The sequence below is a fragment of the Hyla sarda genome, chromosome 12, assembly GCF_029499605.1.
Source record: "Hyla sarda isolate aHylSar1 chromosome 12, aHylSar1.hap1, whole genome shotgun sequence".
Taxonomy (NCBI): Eukaryota; Metazoa; Chordata; class Amphibia; order Anura; family Hylidae; genus Hyla; species Hyla sarda.
Genome location: NC_079200.1, coordinates 79,386,110 through 79,406,009, shown reverse-complemented (window position 1 = coordinate 79,406,009; position 19,900 = coordinate 79,386,110). Strand labels below are relative to the sequence as shown.

Sequence of the window (19,900 nt, the reverse complement as noted above, 5' to 3'; positions counted from 1 at the left end):
GCAATCCACACAGGCTGTAGATAGGTAGGAGAGCATACAATCAGGACAGCTAACACAGGCTGTAAATAGAAAGAAAAACAGATACAATGCAGTTTACATGGCGGAATAACATGGGCTGTATACATGTGTAGGCAGAAAGGAAAGCACTCACAGAAAATTGATGATTCCTGAACACACAGACCATTTATCAAGCGTGTATTAATGGATGGACACACCATATGAGAAGAATCTGAACCTAAGAGCAGTAAGCTGTACATCAGGGGCTCTGGACAAAGGTATGAAGGTTGCAGACTGAAACTAAGGGGAATAGTGTTAAATGGACCCAATGTTAAATAATATTAAAAGAGACTAAATCCTTTTGAAGACCATAAGGTTCTAAGCTTTGGGGCATTAGAGAGAGAGAGAGAGAGAGAGAGAGACATAAAAACATACATTACCCAGAGTGGTAACAAGAGAGCCAATATAATGGCCACTGCCTCAATTTCTAAATAAAAAAAATATGGAGGCACAAGAGCAAGAAAAGCTGCATCAGTCTCCTCTGTGCTTTGTCCTTTCTCCGTCATGGTTACTTCCTTCCTTTATTTTACTGAACCATCTACGAGACAGACGTTTTTTTAAAAAGAGGAAATTAATGAAGCTTCCGGTGTTCAGTGACTACTCTTCTATGGTGCCTGAAACACTTGGCCTTGCTCTTTATATGTTAGGCAAAGAGAAATAAAAAATATGATCACCTGGTGTCACACAACTCTTATTCCCAGGCAAGATACACATTTTCGTGCCAGACTACAATCCGCCCAGAACAGGCGTTGTTCACGATTTGTATCTTGTGCTGGCCGTGCACATGACTGTGGTTAAAAACACAAAGGAAGCACCATCACTTATGTTGGCCACAAGATAACAGCAAGGAGACAAGTAACACGTTGCACTGCAAACGCTCAACACAGGGCACCAGTGTTACCTAAGCCTCACACATTTTATGCGGCAATGCAAAATTGAGCATCGCTAGCCAAGTGAAGTACCAAAATAATGACATGGAAATTCATTTCTACATCCCAAGTGTAGAACAGACAGGGCTCAAAAATCCACAGCTGATGACAGAGTAAACATTTCTGCATTCTAATAGTAGTGAGGCAGGGAACCATACTGCTGCTGCAATAGAAAAATCGGGCTAAATTCACAAAAATGTACCATAGCCTTAAAAGAATGCTACTACGACTGCTGCTATGGGAACAGCCCAGAAACTGACAGCATGTTAATATTGCCTACATGATCCAACATCTGTAAGGGCTGTCATGAAATGAATACATTATTAAATATGTCTGTAATTCAGTGTGCTAGCACTGTACTTCTTAATAGTAACCATTACAGCTTGGTCCCAGTCATTGTTACTGAAAAGGTTAAGGACTGACATACAAGAGGTTGCATAAAAAAGCCGGCTGGCTGTGTCACCGCTGTCTGTCTAGCATTTTCTTGTCAGGAGTCAGGACCAAAGAGCAGACGAACAGACTGTGTTAGCGGTGGTTATAGTCACAGGAAGGGAAGCTTCTGAGTCTGGCCAGATGAAAACACCACTTTTCAGCTGCTTTACTGAAAATAAATAAGTTGTTCAGGATATTTTTAGATGCAGCTTGGAGGGAGTCAGCAGCTTTTCTGACTTAACAAAGATATACTGCTCAAAAAAAAATAAAGGGAACACTTAAACTCCAAGTCAATCACACTTCTGTGAAATCCCACTGTCCACTCAGGAAGCAACACTGATTGACAATCAATTTCACATGCTGTTGTGCAAATGGAACAGACAACAGGTGGAAATTATAGACAATTAGCAAGACAACCCCCAATAAAGGAGTGGTTCTGCAGGTGGTGACCACAGACCACTTCTCAGTTCCTATCCTCCCTGGCTGATGTTTTGGTTACTTTTGAATGCTGGTGGTGCTTTCACTCTAGTGGTAGCATGGGACGGAGTCTACAACCTCCACAAGTGGCTCAGTTGGTACAGCTCATCCAGGATGGCACATCAATGTGAGCTGTGGCAAGAAGGTTTGCTGTGTCCGTCCGCATAGTGTCCAGAGCATGGAGGCACTACCAGGAGACAGGCCAGTACATCAGGAGACATGGAGGAGGCCGTAGAAGGGCAATAACTCAGCAGCAGGATCGCTACCTCCGCCTTTGTGCAAGGAGGAGCAGGAGGAGCACTGCCAGAGCCCTGCAAAATGACCTCCAGCAGCCCACAAACGTGCATGTGTCCACTCAAATGGTCAGAAACAAACTCCATGAGGGTGATATGAGGGCCTGACATCCACAGGTGGGGGTTGTGCTTACAGCCCAACACCGTGCAGGACGTTTGGCATTTGCCAGAGAACACCAAGATTAGCAAATTCGCCACTGGCGCCCTGTGCTCTTCACAGATGAAAGTAGGTTCACAATGAGCACATGTGACAGAATTGACAGAGTCTGGAGACGCTGTGGAGTACATTCTGCTGCCTGCAACATCCTCCAGCATGACCGGCTTGGCGGAAAGTCAGTAATGGTGTGGGATTGGCATTTCTTTGAGGTGGCGCACAGCCCTCCATGTGCTTGCCAGAGGTAGCCTGACTGCCATTAGGTACCAAGATGAGAACCTTAGACCCCTTGTGAGACCATATGCCGGTGCTGTTGGCCCTGGGTTCCTCCTTATGCAAGACAATGCTAGACCTCATGTGGCTGGAGTGTGTCAGCAGTTCATTGAAGCTATGGACTGGCCCGCCTGTTCCCCAGACCTGAATCCAATTGAGCACATCTGGGACATCATGTCTCGCTCCATCCACCAATGCCACGTTGCACCACAGACTGTCCAGGAGTTGGCGGATGCTTTAGTCCAGGTTTGGGAGGACATCCCTCAGGAGACCATCTGCCACCTCATCAGGAGCATGCCCAGGCGTTGTAGGGAGGTCATACGGACACGTGGAGGCCACACACACTACTGAGCCTCATTTTGACTTGTTTTAAGGACATTAAATCAAAGTTGGATCAGCCTGTAGTGTGATTTTCCACTTTGATTTTGAGTGTGACTCCATAGTCAGACCTCCATGGGTTGATAAATTGGATGTCCATTGATAATTTTTGTGTGATTTTGTTGTCAGCACATTCAACTATGTAAAGACGGAAGTATTTCATACGATTAGTTCATTCATTCAGATCTAGGATATGTTATCTTAGTGTTCCCTTTATTTTTTGGAGCAGTGTATATAGCTGCCTCTCATATGCTGAGGGCTTAAAAACTGCTTTATACTTTGTGCAAACAGTGACCTATCATCACCCTGGATCCAGCTCACACCTGTCTGCAGTGAGGATGGGACAACTCTCTCCAGATGACAATAATACTCCTGTTCGCCCAAGCATTCAAACACTTGTTTACTCTCAAAGACGTAACAAGCAAGGAAAAAAGCCAGGTAGGCTGGAGCAAGGTCTCCAGTGATATGGCCATAACAAAGACAGACAATTGTATAGCTGCAATGTACACTATGGACAGGTTGTGCCTGGGATAAGATAAAGTAATGACACACCTTCTCCATTAATGCACTTTGATCCTGGGAAGGACAGATCCTTTCACAGATAAGAACTCAACATAGTGCACTTGGCCTTAGCATTTCTGCTACACATGAGCTGAACAAGCCTTGGATTTATTTGGGAACAGCAATGATTTTAAGTTGGATATTAAAGCAGCTAAAGCTGATCACAGTCAGATATACAAGATATGAACAAAAAGAACTTACCAAAACTCTGTTGCTCTGCCAGAAAATATGAAATGTCAATGGCCACCATAAGCCATCGCCAAATCAGTCTGTTACGGCTTACCCCCCTCTTCTGTAGACAACACATGAACGTACGGTCGTGCCAAATGTTTATGCGCATGGGAAAGGAGGCCCACATTTATTAAAAAGATTTGCCCACCTTACAGGGGTTCTCCCTTGCTTATACTGTTTTTTGTTATTATGTTTGTGTGTTATGTGTGTATAAGTATGTATTTTTTTATGTGTGTTGTGATTAGGTATATATGTATTTTCTTACCTTTTGTGAAGATCCGGAAGCTGGCCCCTTTTTCTTCCAGTGGGTTGCTGTGCACCTCGGCCTCCGCCATGTTGTGTTCGGTAAGTGGGATCTTCTGACGTCCGAGGCAAATCTTTTCTTCCTGTTTCTTCCGTGGCTCAGCGACGAATCTACGGCCTCTTCCGGCGCATGCGCAGGTAGTTTTTTTTTTTTTACCAATAAAGTTTTTTTTGTCTAACTGACAAACTGTCTGCGCTTGCACGAAGCTACGCTATTAGCGTAGACCTAACATACGCTACGCTGTTAGCGTAGCACTTGCGTACTCGCGCATGTGCAGACAGTTTGTCAATTAGACAAAAAAACTTTATTGGTAAAAAAAAACCCAAAAAACTACCTGCGCATGCGCCGGAAGAGGCCGCAGATTCGTCGCTGAGCCACGGAAGAAACAGGAAGAAAAGATTCGCCTCGGACGTCAGAAGATAGGAAGGACAGAAGCAAGAACACACCCCCCGACATCCCACTTACCGAACACAACATGGCAGAGGCCGAGGTGCACAGCAACCCACTGGAAGAAAAAGGGGCCTGCTTCCGGATCTTCACAAAAGGTAAGAAAATACATATACATAATCACAACACACATAAAAAAACACATACTTATACACACATAACACACAAACATAATAACAAAAAAACTGTATGAACAAGGGAGAACCCCTTTAAGACTAGATAAAGAAAGCAAACTGCCTGGATCTCTGGTTTCAACACTTTCCTTGTATTTGATCATGTAGATGATCATATATATATATATATATATATATATATATATATATATATATATGTGTTTGTATATCTTCAATGATCAGTTGCATGATTTCATGATTTCTGGGAGGCTATTGCCAGTCTTATAGCTGCTGAGATTACTGAATTGCCGCAGTGGTCACATGCCAGTTAAACATGGCAGCCTGTAAACAAAGACCAGAAGATAGCATCTGTCTGCACAGATGGATGAACTAGAGAGTATGCAGAGAAGGGCGACAAAGATAATAAATAATGGTAATTAAGTTTGGAGAAAGGACGTCTTAGGGGCGATCTGATCACAATGTACAAATGCATGAAAGGACAGTATAGAGATCTTTCTAGTGATCTTTTTATATCTAGGCCGATAACCATGATAAGTGGGTATCCTCTACTTCTTGAGGAAAGAAGGTTTTGCCATCATCACAGATGGGGATTCTTTACTGTAAGAGCAGTGGGATTATGGAACTCTCTGCCCCATGATTTTGTGATGTATAACTCAATAAATAAGTTCTAGGGAGGCCTGGATGCTTTTCTGGAAAAATATATTATTACACGTTATAGATACTAGATTTATGGGGATAGAACGTTGATCCAGGGGTTAATTCTGATTGCCCTATTGCAATCTGGAAGGAATTTTTTCTCTGTTCTGGGGCAATTGGCGTCAACCTTATGGGTTTTTTTCTTTCCTCTGTATCAACACACTAAGGTTTTATATTAATGGGGTATTCAGGCCTTAGACATCTGATCGTGGGGGTCCCGATGCTGGGACCCCCTGCGATCTCTGGGCAGCTCCCATTCTTTGCCGGGTGCTGCTTCGGAGATGTCACGTCCCCTAGTGACACCACGCCCCCTCCAGAATGCCGGGAGCTGCCTGGAGATCGCGGGGGGTCCCAGCGTTGGGTCCCCCTTGATCAGACATCTCATCCTTTGGATAGGGGATAAGATGTCTTAGGTCGGAATACCCCTTTAAAGTTGAAGGACTCTTTTTTTTTCAACAATAGAAACTATGTAACTATGTAGGATCTGTGCTGAGGCAGTGTGGCATTAGTACATTTGCAAGTACTCTTTTTTTCCCAACTACTGCATGGCCTTGTTCCATATATGACCCACAACAATGCATCTTGTCATTTATTCTCAATGTTAAAGTACTAGAAAACCTTGGGGGAAAGGTTATAGTAATATAGAAAGAAATTACATATAATTACAGTATGTGTTTCTCAGTTCTTTCAAAGCATTAGGCTGACGACCTACACATGCCATTGAAGTTTTAGGGTTCAAATACAGATTTCTTTGTTAACTCTATACCTGGCTCCAGAGTTTTGGCCAGCCTGTCCTATATCTAAGTGCAGAAAGCATCTACAGTGGGGCAAAAAAGTATTTAGTCAGCCACCAATTCTGCAAGTTATCCCACTTAAAAAGAGAGAGGCCTGTAAATGTCATCATAGGTATACCTCAACTATGAAAGACATAAAAAAAAATCCATAAAATCACATTGTCTGATTTTTAAATAATTTATTCACAAATTATGGTGGAAAATAAGTATTTGGTCACCTACAAAAAAGCAAGATTTCTGGCTTTCACAGACCTGTAAATTCTTCTTTAAAGGGGTACTCCGGTGGAAAACTTTTTTTTTTTTTTAAATCAACTGGTGACAGAAAGTTAAACAGATTTGTAAATGACTTCTATTAAAAAAAATCTTCATCCTTCCAGTACCTATTAGCTGCTGAATACTACAGAGGAAATTATTTTCTTTTTGGAACACAGTGCTCTCTGTTGACATCACGAACACAGTGCTCTCTGCTGACATCTCTGTCCATTTTAGGAATTGTCCAGAGCAGCATATGTTTGCTATGAGGAATTTCTCCTACTCTGGACAGTTCTTAAAATGGACAGATATGTCAGCAGAGAGCACTGTGCTCGTGATGTCAGTAGAGAGCTCTGTGTTCCAAAAAGAAAAAAATCTCCCCTGTAGTATTCAGCAACTAATAAGTACTGGAAGGATTTAGATTTTTAATAGAAGTATTTTACAAATCTGTTTAACTTTCTTGCACCAGTTGATTTAAAAAAAAAAAAAAAAGAAGTTTTTCACCAGAGTACCCCTTTAAGAGTCTCCTCTGTCCTCCACTTGTTACCTGTATTAATGACACCTATTTGAACTTGTTATTAGTATAAAATACACCTGTCCACAACCTCAAACAGTCACACTCCAAACTCCACTATGGCCAAGACCAAAGAGCTGTCAAGGGACACCAGAAACAAAATTGTTGACCTGTTCCTGGCTGGGAAGACTGAATCTGCAATAGGCAAGCAGCTTGGTGTGACGAAATGAACTGTGGGAGCAATTATTAGAAAATGAAAGACATACAAGACCACTGATAATCTACCTCGATCTGGGGCTCCACACAAGATCTCACCCTGTGGTGTCAAAATGATCACAATAACGGTGAGCAAAAATCCCAGAACCACATGGGGGGGGGGACCAAGTGAATGACCTGCAGAGAGCTGGGACCAAAGTAACAAAGGCTACCATCAGTAACCCACTACGCTGCTAGGGACTCAAATCATGCAGTGCCAGACGTGTCCCCCTGCTTGAGCCAGTACATGTCCGGGCCCGTCTGAAGTTTGCTAGAGAGCATTTGGATGATCCAGAAGAGGACTGGGAGAATGTCATATGGTCAGGTGAAACCAAAGTGGAACTTTTTGGTAAAAACTCAAATCGTTGTGTTTGGAGGAGAAAGAATGCTGAGTTGCATCCAAAGAACACCATACCTACTGTGAAGCATGGGGGTGTAAACATCACGCTTTGGGGCTATTTTTCTGCTAAGGGACCAGGATGACTGATCCGTGTAAAGGAAAGAATGAATGGGGCCATGTATCGTGAGATTTTGAGAAAACTTCCTTCCATCAGCAAGGGCATTGAAGATGAAATGAGTCTTTCAGCATGACAAGGATCCCAAACACACCGCCTGGACAATGAAGGAGTGGATTTGTAAGAAGCCTTTGAAGGTCCTGGAGTGGCCTAGCCAGTCTCCAGATCTCAAACCAATAGAAAACCTTTGGAGGGAGTTGAAAGTCTGTGTTGCCCAGCGACAGCCCCAAAACATCACTGCTCTAGAGGAGATCTGCATGGAGGAATGGGCCAAAATACCAGCAACAGTGTGTGAAAACCTTGTGAACACTTACAGAAAACATTTGACCTCTGTCATTGCCAACTAAGGTTATATAACAAAGTATTGAGATGAACTTTTGTTATTGACCAAATAATTATATTCCACCATAATTTGCAAATAAATTCTTAAAAAATCAGACAATGTGATTTTATGTCTTTTTTTCTCATTATGTTTCTCATAGGTGAGGTATACCTATGATGAAAATTACAGGCCTCTCATCTTTTTAAATGGGAGAACTTGCACAATTGGTGGCTGACTAAATACTTTTTTGTCCACTGTAAATGATGAACCAAAGAAGTAACTTTGAAGTGCCTTATTCGGTTCATCTAAAATTAAAATTTTAAAATTAAAATGTACTCTTTTTTAAAGAATTCTTCTGAATAATAAATGAGAAGAATAAAATAATCTGGACCTTGAAAAAAAAAATATTGTCAGGACAATTTTCCATTGTCTATGATACTAAATGATTCGACCTTACCTGAATTACAGGGTGTCCTCCGGTGGTGGCTTTTACTGCTCCGCGGCTTCCCTCAGTTTCGTAGTGGGCACGATGGTGTGGTTTAGGCTGCACTTCAATCTGGAGTTCATATGAGCCCGCCTGACTTGTCAGGGGCCACTCAAGAGGAGGTAGTGAAGCAACAGGGATACTGTAAAGAAAAAGCGACAGGATCAATGAGGACAAAAATAATGTATCCCAGATTTCCTTATCTGAAATCTGCATTGTTGCCATCTTACTATCTTAATATTTGTGTAAGGCCCCATTCACACAGTGGAATTTGCAAGCAGAATCCGGCAAAATAATTCAGCTTGGAAATTCCATTTGCAGCTTTGTTTTCAAAGGGATTCTACTGCACTGTGCACATGGCAGAATTTCCGCGGAGAAAACATCTGAGGCAGAAATAAAAAATTCGGACTGACCAATTCAATTCTTTCTGCCGAATCAGCTTGGAAATGCATCATCATCTATGGAGATGGCACATTACCTAATGATCCTAGTGCTGGTTGTTTTGCTTGTGCCTGTCATGTAAATGGGGCCTAATGGTAAGGCAAGTCACCTCAGTCCTAACTTCAAAAGAATCTTCTTACTGAAGAAATCTGTTTTCATGTTCAGAAAGTTCATATATACACGTGTGAAAATGTTTAAATTAACATTTAATACCTCTGGTATATTGTTTACCAGCTGAGAATCTGCAGGAAGAAATCATATCTGCAGCTATGCTAGAAGTTATCTTAAAGGAAAATGGCCATCCTGTTCACCCACACTAAACCCAATACACCGGAGGAGACCGATGCGAGGACTCTGACTAATATAAATACCTTCTGTCTGGTGCCCGATCCCATTAAAGATCCTCTTCTATCTTCGCAGAATTGTGCGCTGGAGGCAGGCCGGCCGGCTGGATTTGAATATTCGTGGTCGCTGGTCACGTGAGTGCTCAGTAGACACAAGTGCTCACATGACCAGCGACCATGAATATTCAAACTCAGCAAAAATAGAAGAGGATTTTCAGAGGGATTGGGTGCCGGACAGAAGGTATTTATATTAGTCAGAGACTCCGCATCAGTCTCCTGTTCACCTGCACTATAACTCGATGTATCGGGTTTAGTGTGAACAGAATGACCATTTCTGTCTTGTCAGGTAGGACTATTCAGGATGAGCATCTAAATTAGTAGACTCCAAACTGTGTAACTCCAGCTGTTGCAAAACTACAACTCCCAGCATGGTAGTTTTGCAATTGCTGGGGGTCCACAGTTTGGAGACCACTTATCTAATGAAAAGCATTGGAACACTTGCTAAGAAGCATGTACCATCAAGGCTTCTGAAATAATCGACTTATCTACTATTGTACTCAATAGGAAGTACTTACAGTCAGTAATGGAGTTTCCTATATTATTGAATACACTCATCTGCTTTAACACATTTTTCTAAATTACTTTGCAGAAGCATTCAGGATCCAGAGGAAGACGTGCCTCTAAAGGGCCCTTCAGTCTGGCTGCATGATTAAAGATCAGATCAAGGATTGTGTGCATTATTCAGTCACTTGTTTAAGACTGGTAGGAGTAATTTAGTACTGGGAGATCTTTTATGATAAAGACTCTTGGGAGAAAATGAATGTGTACATGTTTCAGCCATCTGCTGTCATATTGGCTAATGTGATTAGTGTATTGCATGGCTGTGTGCCATTACAGAATGTAGAAGACACCAGGGATATGCCTATAGGTCTAGGTTAACAGACATATGCACATGATCATGCAGAGCTGGGTGATAGATACCAATGATGATTAATGATAATAATGATAAGAAAATAGGTTATCCAGGATTAGAAAAAACATATCTGCTTTGTTTTAAAAACAGTGACACCCCTGTCCTCAGGTTGTGTGTGGTATTACAACTCCATTCACTTAAACGGAATTCAGCTGCAGTACCACACACAAAATGAGAACAAGAGAGTCACAATTTCTAGAAGAAAGCAGCTATGTTTTTCTAACCCTGGATAACCCCTTCAGGATTTACACTAATGGAATACCTCCACAAAGATTCATTTAGGGCACAGTCCCATGTAACACTTATACAGCGTATTTCACACTGCACAAAATCTGCTGCGCAGCGGTAAATGTGCTGCATGTTCTCTGATGAGCATACACACAGAGCTACTGGCGGCAGCCCTGTGTGTTAAGTGAGGTTTGTAGGCAAGTCCATGCACCGGCGTGACTGTGCCGCCTCCAAAGCTCACTGCACACAGGGCTTACTGCGAGGGGAGCCCTGTGTGTCTGCTCATCTGGGAATATGCAGCGTGAAATACGCTGCATAAGCGCTACATGGGACAGTACCCTATATATTGTGAATGTCTTTTTAGATCTTCTGTTTACCTGAAAAGGCAAGAATGAGACCCTTGACTGTCTTATTCCAGACTTCTCTTGAAAATTGGAACACTAAGGGTGCGTTCACACGGCCGTCTGTCCCCGTTTTTTTTATCCCCATTTTGGTTCCGTTTTTGCAGGCTGTAAACGGATTAAAAACGGTTTTTAAAAAATCCCATTCATGTCAATGGGATTTTTTTTACAATCCATTTAAATCCGTTTGCACCCGTCTGCACTCATTACCGTTTTTTTTTCACAGCAGAAAAACCGGCACATGCAGTATTTTTTCTTCCGTGAAAAAAACGGAAGAAAAAACGGACATCATAATTTTAACATTGAAGTCTATGGCAAACGGATGAACCTTTAATGTCATCCGTTTGCCCCAGTTTATACTAACCGTTATTTCTTCTGAGCATGCTCAGAAGAGGTGAGATCAGCAGACCAATGGATAGGGGATAAGATGTCAGATCGCCGGGGTCCCGCTGCTGGGGACTCCCGGGATCGCCGCTGCGGCACCGCGCTATCATTACTGCACAGAGCGAGTTTGCTCTGCGCGTAATGACGGGCAATACAGGGGCCGGAGCATCGTTACGTCACGGCTCCGCCCCTCGTGATGTCCCGGCCCGCCCCCTCAATACAAGTCTATGAGAGGGGGCGTGACGGTTGTCACGTCCCCTGCCATAGACTTGCATTAAGGGGGGGCGTGATGTCACGAAGGGCGGAGCTGCTTCGGCCCCTGTATCGCCCGTCATTACGCACACAGCGGGACCCCGGCGATCTGACATCTTATTCCCTATCCTTTGGATAGGGGATAAGATGTCTAGGGGCGGAGTACCCCTTTAAACTTTAAACATGACTATGGGATTCTACTAGGGAAATTATGTTTTATAATAAATGCCCCTTCCTGGATCCTCCCACTGCCCTATCTTCAGCAGCAGATCAGCACACAAACTGTTCAATACATTAGACTGTTGGCTTCCCAGCCAGTAGTCCTGTGGTAAGGACATGTATGTTGCCTTTCTTTCCTTCAAGGAATGTATAAAATACATTCGCATATTAATACAGAGGAGTCGGAGTTGGGGAGTCGGAGTCGGAAGTACAAAAAACTGCAGAGTTGGAACATTTATCGACCGACTCCACAGCCCTACCTTTGACTGCTGATATCCTTCCATATTGTACCTTGAACTATAACCCACAATACACAGCTCCAGTGATGATCTATCATACGCTGAAGAGCCCCCTGATATGTAATGCCCCACCTCATTCCATTATCAGAAATTTCTACACTAAAGTCCAAAAATTCTTGATGGTGATAGCTTCTTGCATTCCCTGAATAGTTTAACAGTGACTTTTCCAAATGCTTACAAAATAATAATAAAGCCGCATTGTAGAGAATTAGGTGATCACCAAATCTACAGGATCAGCATTCCTTACAATTTGTACTTGGCCCCACACATCATTTAAAACAACTTAAAGGGTTGTGACACTTATCCTCTATCTACAGGAAAGGGGATAAGTATATAATTATGAGGGGTCCTATTGGTGGGACCCCCTGCAGTTTTATGAACAGATGGGGGCATTTATCATTGTTTTCATTTTTTTATAGTGTTGTTTTGTCCCTATTTAGGTACAGCACTGTGCCTCAGGCTATTTTTTGCGCCTTTTCGATTTACACCTCTTTTTAAAAACAGGGTACAGGCCAGATGTTAAGGGTTAGTCTAGTGCAGTGGTAATGAATTTATCAACTGCGACTGTCGCAAAACCCACCACTAAGGTTCAATTCTACACCAGCCCAGACCTAGCGTAGCTCTTTGGTGTATGTGAAGAGTGAAATTGCCCTGCAATCTTCGGAAAAATAAAAATAATTAACTAAATCACACACATCTTAGTAAATGCCCCTCAGGGTTCATGAAGCTTCTGTCAGAATTGAATAGCAGTTGGGCATGCGTAGTTCAGCTCCATTCACTTGTTAAGCGACTGCCGATTGAGTCCGCAATCACTCTTCTGTTTTCAGAAGTCTCATAGCAAGTGAATGGTTTGGCAGGACTTGCACACTACTGCTCCATCCCAATGGGAGCTTCAGGAACCTGGCTCCTGAGATTGCACTTAAGGTATGATAAAGGTCAATGGTGGTAGGACTTCTTTAAACCTAATAGGTAAACAAGTGTAAACTATTATTTTGCTTTTAAACAATTATTGTAACCAATAAATATCAATAAATGTTATTATATTAAATCAAACAAGAAAAACTATACCTGTAGTACGGCATTGCTGGTAAAATTTGCTTTGGCCAGGTGGGTGGCACAAGCAGGATTGATCCCGGATCCGAATTCTTCCTCTCTTCATGATCGTAAGGCCCATATTCTGAAGGCTGATAAACCTGACATGACATACTCTTATGAGCAGCCAATGGGGAACGATCCGAGCTGTTTTTCCACATTTTGGTTGGTACACCACATGAAGGATCGGTAGATAGACTCAGGTCTTCCATAAGATGTGCAGATGAAGAAGGGTTAATGTAACTCAGTGAAGAGTTATCGTCCCTCAGATGAACACAGGGCGATGTCTGGGGAGAAGGTGTTCTTGACTGTCGTGGAGAAATGTTGGTTTGGTGGCTATTGCTGAGCTCAGGACAAGGGTACCTTCTTTTGAAGCCTGGGGATGAAGACCGGGAGTTGGGTCGAGGAGATGGAGAACGTGGTCCTGGGCAGGTGTCCTCTGTGATGCTGGCCCGTGGAGACATTATTGGAGAAGCTCTAGGAGAATAACGAGGGAAGTTTTGTATCTGTGGACACAGGTCATCATTAGGACCATTATTTGGTGAAACGCAAGGTGAAGTGTAAGGAGAAAAATTAGTCTCTGAAATATAACTTGTTGATGACCCACTACTAGCAGGGCTCAAGCAAAGCGGTTCTCTGTAGCCATCATAAGTATAGACTTGCAAGGTAGCAGCCAAGTTTGGCTGATGTTCTACCAAAGTATCTGAATCTCTGTTGCGAAATGAACCTGTATGAAACAGTTCAGATGGAGTGATCTCAATCCTTGGACTCAGAGCTGGAGCCCCAGTAGCATTTTTAGGGTCTAAGTGGTACCTGGACCCTACACTATTGTGCTGTTCATATATGCTCGTGGGATCTGAGGATAACCTATGATAAGCCAGAGATCTGGACCGATAATCGGAGACATCGTCATGAGAATACGCAACTCCAGAAGATGATTGGCTGATGATTTTATGTGGAGGAGTCGATTCTTCTGGAAAAAGAAGGGTCTTTTTAAAACTATATATTTACTTATGGTAATAATCATGGACAATTGAATGTTGATTAGAGAAGAAACTAAATAGAACCTGTCATAAGTTTTCAGGCTGGGCAAACCACAGGCAGCATGAAAGAGAGACGAACTCCCTTATCACTGTCATGTATGATCAGGGGTATGTCCACGTGTAGTATATATGCTGCAGATTTCATGCAAGAAAATCAGTGAGAGCTTTGATACGCTGTTTATTCTTCTCACAATCATTGGACACAGCATAAAATCTGCAATGATATATTCTCAGCATCAAATCCTCAGCAATGGATGCAGACTTTATGCAGATAAAACAGAATTTTTGCACCCTGTAGATCCCCTTGCACAAAATCTACAGGGCATATGCCATGTGTGAATATAATCTAAGTCTGAAAGGCTGTGATATTTCAGAGACATCAGCAGATTTAAGTAACCAGGATGGTCCCAGTTGTCTTCTTCCAGTCAGGGCTGATTGATATGTCTCTACCTATTGGTATATAGGAAGAGATGTATCAATAAAGTCTGGTGTGGCAAATCCATCTGATACCATGGTGACTTGGAGCCCATACTCGTTTCAGGACATTTATTAAACTGTGATTACTCTGAAAAACTGCAGCGTTTCATACCCTAAGTTTCCCATAGTTCAGGCAGCATGAGGGGTATGACAGGATCCCTTTAAGGATAATAATTAAACTTAAACTAAAATATTTTATTAAAAACGGGAGAATTCATAGGGCTCTGCTCTCCAACCAAACTTCTGAAATCCAGATTTCTAACCTGTATATTAGGTCTGAAGATATGGCCACAAACAATATAAAATATCTTTGTCAATTTGCATATACTGTTGTAAGAACAGTCTTTCCCTAGGTTAAATACAGAAGCGTTGTAAATGTTTGGTTCTGACACACACTGAACTGTGGAGATCTAAAGAAGTAAATCACTATTGTGTTTTTCTGCAGAATTACGGTAAGCCAAATAGAAAATGAGATGCAATGCCCTCAGGTCATTCTGCAAAAGAAAACATATTTGTGCTTTATGTATATCAGCTTTATTATTATGTTATGTCAGTAGTATGTGGTACATTCCACATATACTGTTTATATAAAACACTATAAATAACCTACTATGTATAGAATGGTATGACCCTGTAATCCTGTATCATGTTGGCTAGAAAGAACAAATCCACACATCCTACCAAGCTAAATGATGCATATGAAAACATTTATCATAAAATAATTTCTTGGTTTATCTAGCATGCTAAACAAAATATATCCAATACAGTTCTAAAAGAGGAAATGTAAGGAAAAACTTAACATAGATATTAGCTGGTGAATTAGTGATTGAACAAGCAACAAGCTACATCATTGCTCCAGCTCAGCCATGCTATTTGAATGGATAAGGAAGGTGATGAGAGAAAAACATAGGAAGCACACACAGATTCTATCCAGTTCAGTCCATGCATTTCATAACAGATGTCCACACAATGCCTGCCTGTCCACAGAATATGTTACTCGGATCTGCCCATGAACATCTAATGTCTATGACCATTAGGTGATTGTTGCTGAGAGTTCTGCTATCAGCAAGTGTATGGGAACCTTTATAACCTTAAAATGGAACTGTCATGAAAGAAAAGAAAAAATCTTTTAACATATAGTAGAGTCTTATCAAAAGTCTTCATCAGTCAGGGTCGGAGTATTTAGACCACCAGGCATTCACGAGAGCGGGCTCTGTCATGCAACCAGCAGGGAGTTGTCCTGGTCTTAGGCTGGGTTCACATCACGTTTTCTCCCATACGGGAGCGCATACGGCAGGGGGGAGCTGAAACCTCGCGCTCCCGTATGCCTTTCTATATGCCCCCGTATGTAATTCATTTCAATGAGCAGGCCGGAGTGAAACGTTTGGTCCGTTCGGCTCATTTTTGCGCTGTATGCGCTTTTTCCCCATACCTAAAACTGTGATCAACCACGGTTTTAGGTCCAGTTGTAAAAGCGCATACGGCGCAAAAATGAGCCGACCGGACCGAACGTTTCACTCCGGTCGGCTCATTGAAATGAATTACATACGGGGGCACATAGAAGGGCATACCAGAGTGCAAGGTTTCAGCTCCCCCCTGCCGTATGAGCTCCCGTATGGGAGAAAACGTGATGTGAACCCAGCCTTACCTGTCGTGGTTGACCACATTTTTGACTCCGGTTTAAAAACCATACTGCAACAGCATACTTTTTTTTAACAACCGTATACAGTTTTTACTTTACACATGCGCATTTGCATCCTAAAGTCCCCACCCAACACCCCTCCCATTAAAAATGGACAAAATTATCAAAAACATGTTTTTTTTTAATAAAAACGGACAGAAATGTATGCACTTTTAAAAACAGTATACAGTTTAAAAACGCATACGGTTTACTTTTTCCCATACTGTTCCATCCGTTTTTTTGGTATACGGTTTTCTTTAGAAAAACGGACTGAAAACAGTATAGCAAAATGTGATGTGAACCCAGCCTTTGCTAGCCGTTCTCTTTCAAGTACATCAGTGACATCGGGAAGAAAGCCAAAGTTTAAAAAAGAATATATATATATATATATATATATATATATATATATGTATATATATATAATTATTTTTTTTTTTGCAGTCAGTAAACCCATTTTAAGATTGGAGGGTGAACAGAGAAGCAGTGCCAAATGAGTGCTAGGGGAGGAGAGTATAATGTTTTGTCTCAATACTTTGTTCAATTTACTTTTAACATTTGGATATTGGACCCCCAGTAATCCGTGATACATTGTTTTTGTTGCAGGTGGAAAACAAGTGGAAAACAATCTGCAGCAAGTCCACAAAATAAAGGAACACACTGCTGAGTTTAAAATCTGCCCCTAAAGTCAGTTTTCCCTATGCTGAAAATACAGGAAGGACATTAAGGTATTTCTGCTGGGAACTTCATAGTGGCAGAGGTCCTGGAGCGAGAGTGAATAGAGGGGTTAGTATTTTGTTGTTTTATATTTTCCTTAATTTACCCTCCCAATCCCTGTCCCTAATTTTGTGTCGTCAGAAAACTCCCTTAACATTTGTTGTGTATCTCCAGAGAAGACTGCAGCACTCAGCTACATGACATTCCATATGGGATGAAAACATCAAGCAATATGGCATTCACCAATTGATGAACCTACTAGCAATATAGTGGTTAGGGTGAAAACACACAAGTTGCATTGCAGTAGAAAAACTTAATTGCAGTATTAAAACCGTAATGCAACTGCAATGCGACCTGATCATCATGTTTTTACCCTTAGGCCATGTTCACATGATGGAATTTCCATGCAGAATTACGCATGGACATTCTGCAGCAGCAGAGGCCCATTGATTTCAATGGGATTCTGCTGTACTGTGCACACAGTGGAATTTCCGTGGCAGATGTATCTGCTGTGGAAATCCCGATTCCAGAGTTCGCAGAAAGAAAATGCATATCTATTCTTTCTAGCCGGCTTCTTACATGACAGTGGGCTCAGCCTATCACTGGCCAGGGCGGGGTATCGCTCCGCCCGGTGATAGGCTGACGGCTGTCTGACGTTCCAGTCCCCAGCGTAAGGCCGACGTAGGTAAGTTGAAGTTTAATTTCTTTATCTTTTGCAACCCGGGCATAGGAATACAGCGTACAGCAGTGGTCTCAAACCTGCAGACCTCCAACTGTTGCAAAACTACAACTCCCAGCATGCCCGGACAGCCGTTGGTCGAATATGGGCAATGCTGCTCATCACTACTTCAGATGTTGCAAAACTACAATTCCTAGCATACCCTTACAACCAACTGCTGTCCGGGCATGCTGAGAGTTGCAGTTTTGTATCAGTCAACAGTTTAAAGACCACTATTTTAGATCCACCTTCTTACCCCACTATCCTAACTTCAGTGTATAACACACTTCACCACATTACAGTTTGTCATAGAAGCCTCACAAACATAAACAATAGAGTGTTGCAATATACAATTGAGTGTTGAGTCAGCCTTATTTTATCAGGAAAACATACTTTTGCACATTAAAGGAAATATTGACTGGATGGCTCTAAATCAATCACCTAAAAGCAAAGTGCACTAGGGGCTGTGGCGTTAGGAATTTACCGGAAACAGTGTATGGATAAGAAAACAGCATAACATTTTTATTAATGTGCAAAAAAAATAAAATAAAAAAAAAGGGACTCGACATGCAATCCATATCCACGTGATAAAATTTAATTCTATTTTCTCCATTACTGCATCACTTGCATTAAGAGGGGTTTTACTGTGTCTTGTTGTTTAGCATATTGTTAGGATAGGACATCACTCTACGATAGTGGGGGTCCGACTAATTGTAAGAATGAAGGTCCGACCCCATGATCATAAAGCAGTGGCAACTGTCTGTCTCAGAGTTTACTACTCATACTCCATATGCTTTTGATTTCTTGTTGTATTGTTTCTTCCTAGATTCATCCCTCAGTACATGTCACTTGCCTACTGCATTTGGTCTGAACATTCCAAAATCATCCCTAGCAACCTGAATCACTCCCACACTGTGCCATGTCCTCCGGACCTGTTCCAATGTGAGAGGAGTTTAACTTCAGTCTTAGAACTAGGACTTCCCCAATATAAAATATCCTAGTAAAACAGAAGGAAAGAAATCACAGCACTCACCCTTTCACTGTGGCTCCTTTGTTTATTGAAGTATGACAGCATGGCAGATAATAAAGGCTTCCAGGGGTATGTAAAGCAACAGACCATTTTGTGCTATGATCAGTACTTCTGACCTCAAGATGAGGCTAGAAGAAGTGCTGATCATAGCATGAAAGGGTCCACCGCTTCAAATGCCCCTGCAAGTCTGTATTACCTGCCATGCTGTCATACTTCAATAAACAAAGGAGCCACAGTGAAAGGGTGAGTGCCGTGTTTTTTTTTCTTGTTTTACTGGACTATGACTTCAGTATAATTTATGAGTTAGCCCAAGATTAAAAGATATCCCCAATCCACAAGATATGGAACAAGTAGCTGATCAAAAGGGATCTGACCGCTGGGACCTCAAAGATCACAAGAATGAAGGTCAGTTGTCTCCCAAATTAATGGAGCTGCAGCACGCATGCTCAATGCTTGCTGTATATGTGACTACTGAAAATGGCCAATGGGACAATATGGGACTTATGGAAATGGAAAGCCCCATAGAGAATGACTGGAGCAGCAGTTGAGCCTGCACACCACCACTCCATTTAATCGAGGGATAACTGACCTTCATTCTTGTGGGGGTCTCAGCGGTCACTCAGTTAGTTACACCCTATCCTGTGGAGAGGGGAAAACTTTTAATCTTGGGACAACTCCTTTCAATTCCTGCAAGCTTTAGGCTCAGGGGTCTAACAGAAAAAAACTGACTCTGATAAGACGGGACTCCTAAGCCCCAAATGAGCCCCAAATATTCCAAGGGGTATTCCAGGATTTTATTTATTTGACTATGCTACAGGGGCTGTAAAGTTAGTGTAGTTCATAATATAGTGTCTGTACCTGTGTGTGATTGTTTTCTCACAATTCTTCTGTGATTTTCACCCCAATATTTATTTTTAACAGCATACAAAATGACTGTTGTCTCAGATTTTTCCCGAGTTGCAATGCGGCCGAGACCTGACTCACTAGTCAGCTGATGACAGGGAGCCTGTCTGCTTCAATGGGTGGAGCGATCGCTTGGTGGGAAAGAGATCAATCTGCACCTAATGCAACAGCTGTAGACACCCTGATTAAAAACCACAGG

At 42.1% G+C, this 19,900-nt stretch overlaps 1 protein-coding gene across 5 annotated transcripts in view; it reads right to left on the bottom strand.

The window, feature by feature from the left end:
• Window positions 1-19,900, bottom strand: part of NFATC2 (nuclear factor of activated T cells 2) — a 146,182-nt gene that overhangs the window by 75,261 nt on the left and 51,021 nt on the right. For 3 of the 5 annotated variants that reach the window (XM_056548370.1, XM_056548368.1, XM_056548367.1), the window contains exons 2-3: window positions 13,112-14,108; window positions 8,476-8,644 (exon numbers count right to left, since the gene is read on the bottom strand). In XM_056548370.1, the coding sequence (XP_056404345.1) occupies window positions 8,476-8,644; window positions 13,112-14,108 (1,166 nt within the window). The remainder of the gene's footprint in view (window positions 1-8,475; window positions 8,645-13,111; window positions 14,109-19,900) is intronic. The other 2 variants (XM_056548371.1, XM_056548372.1) reach the window with 1 other exon arrangement.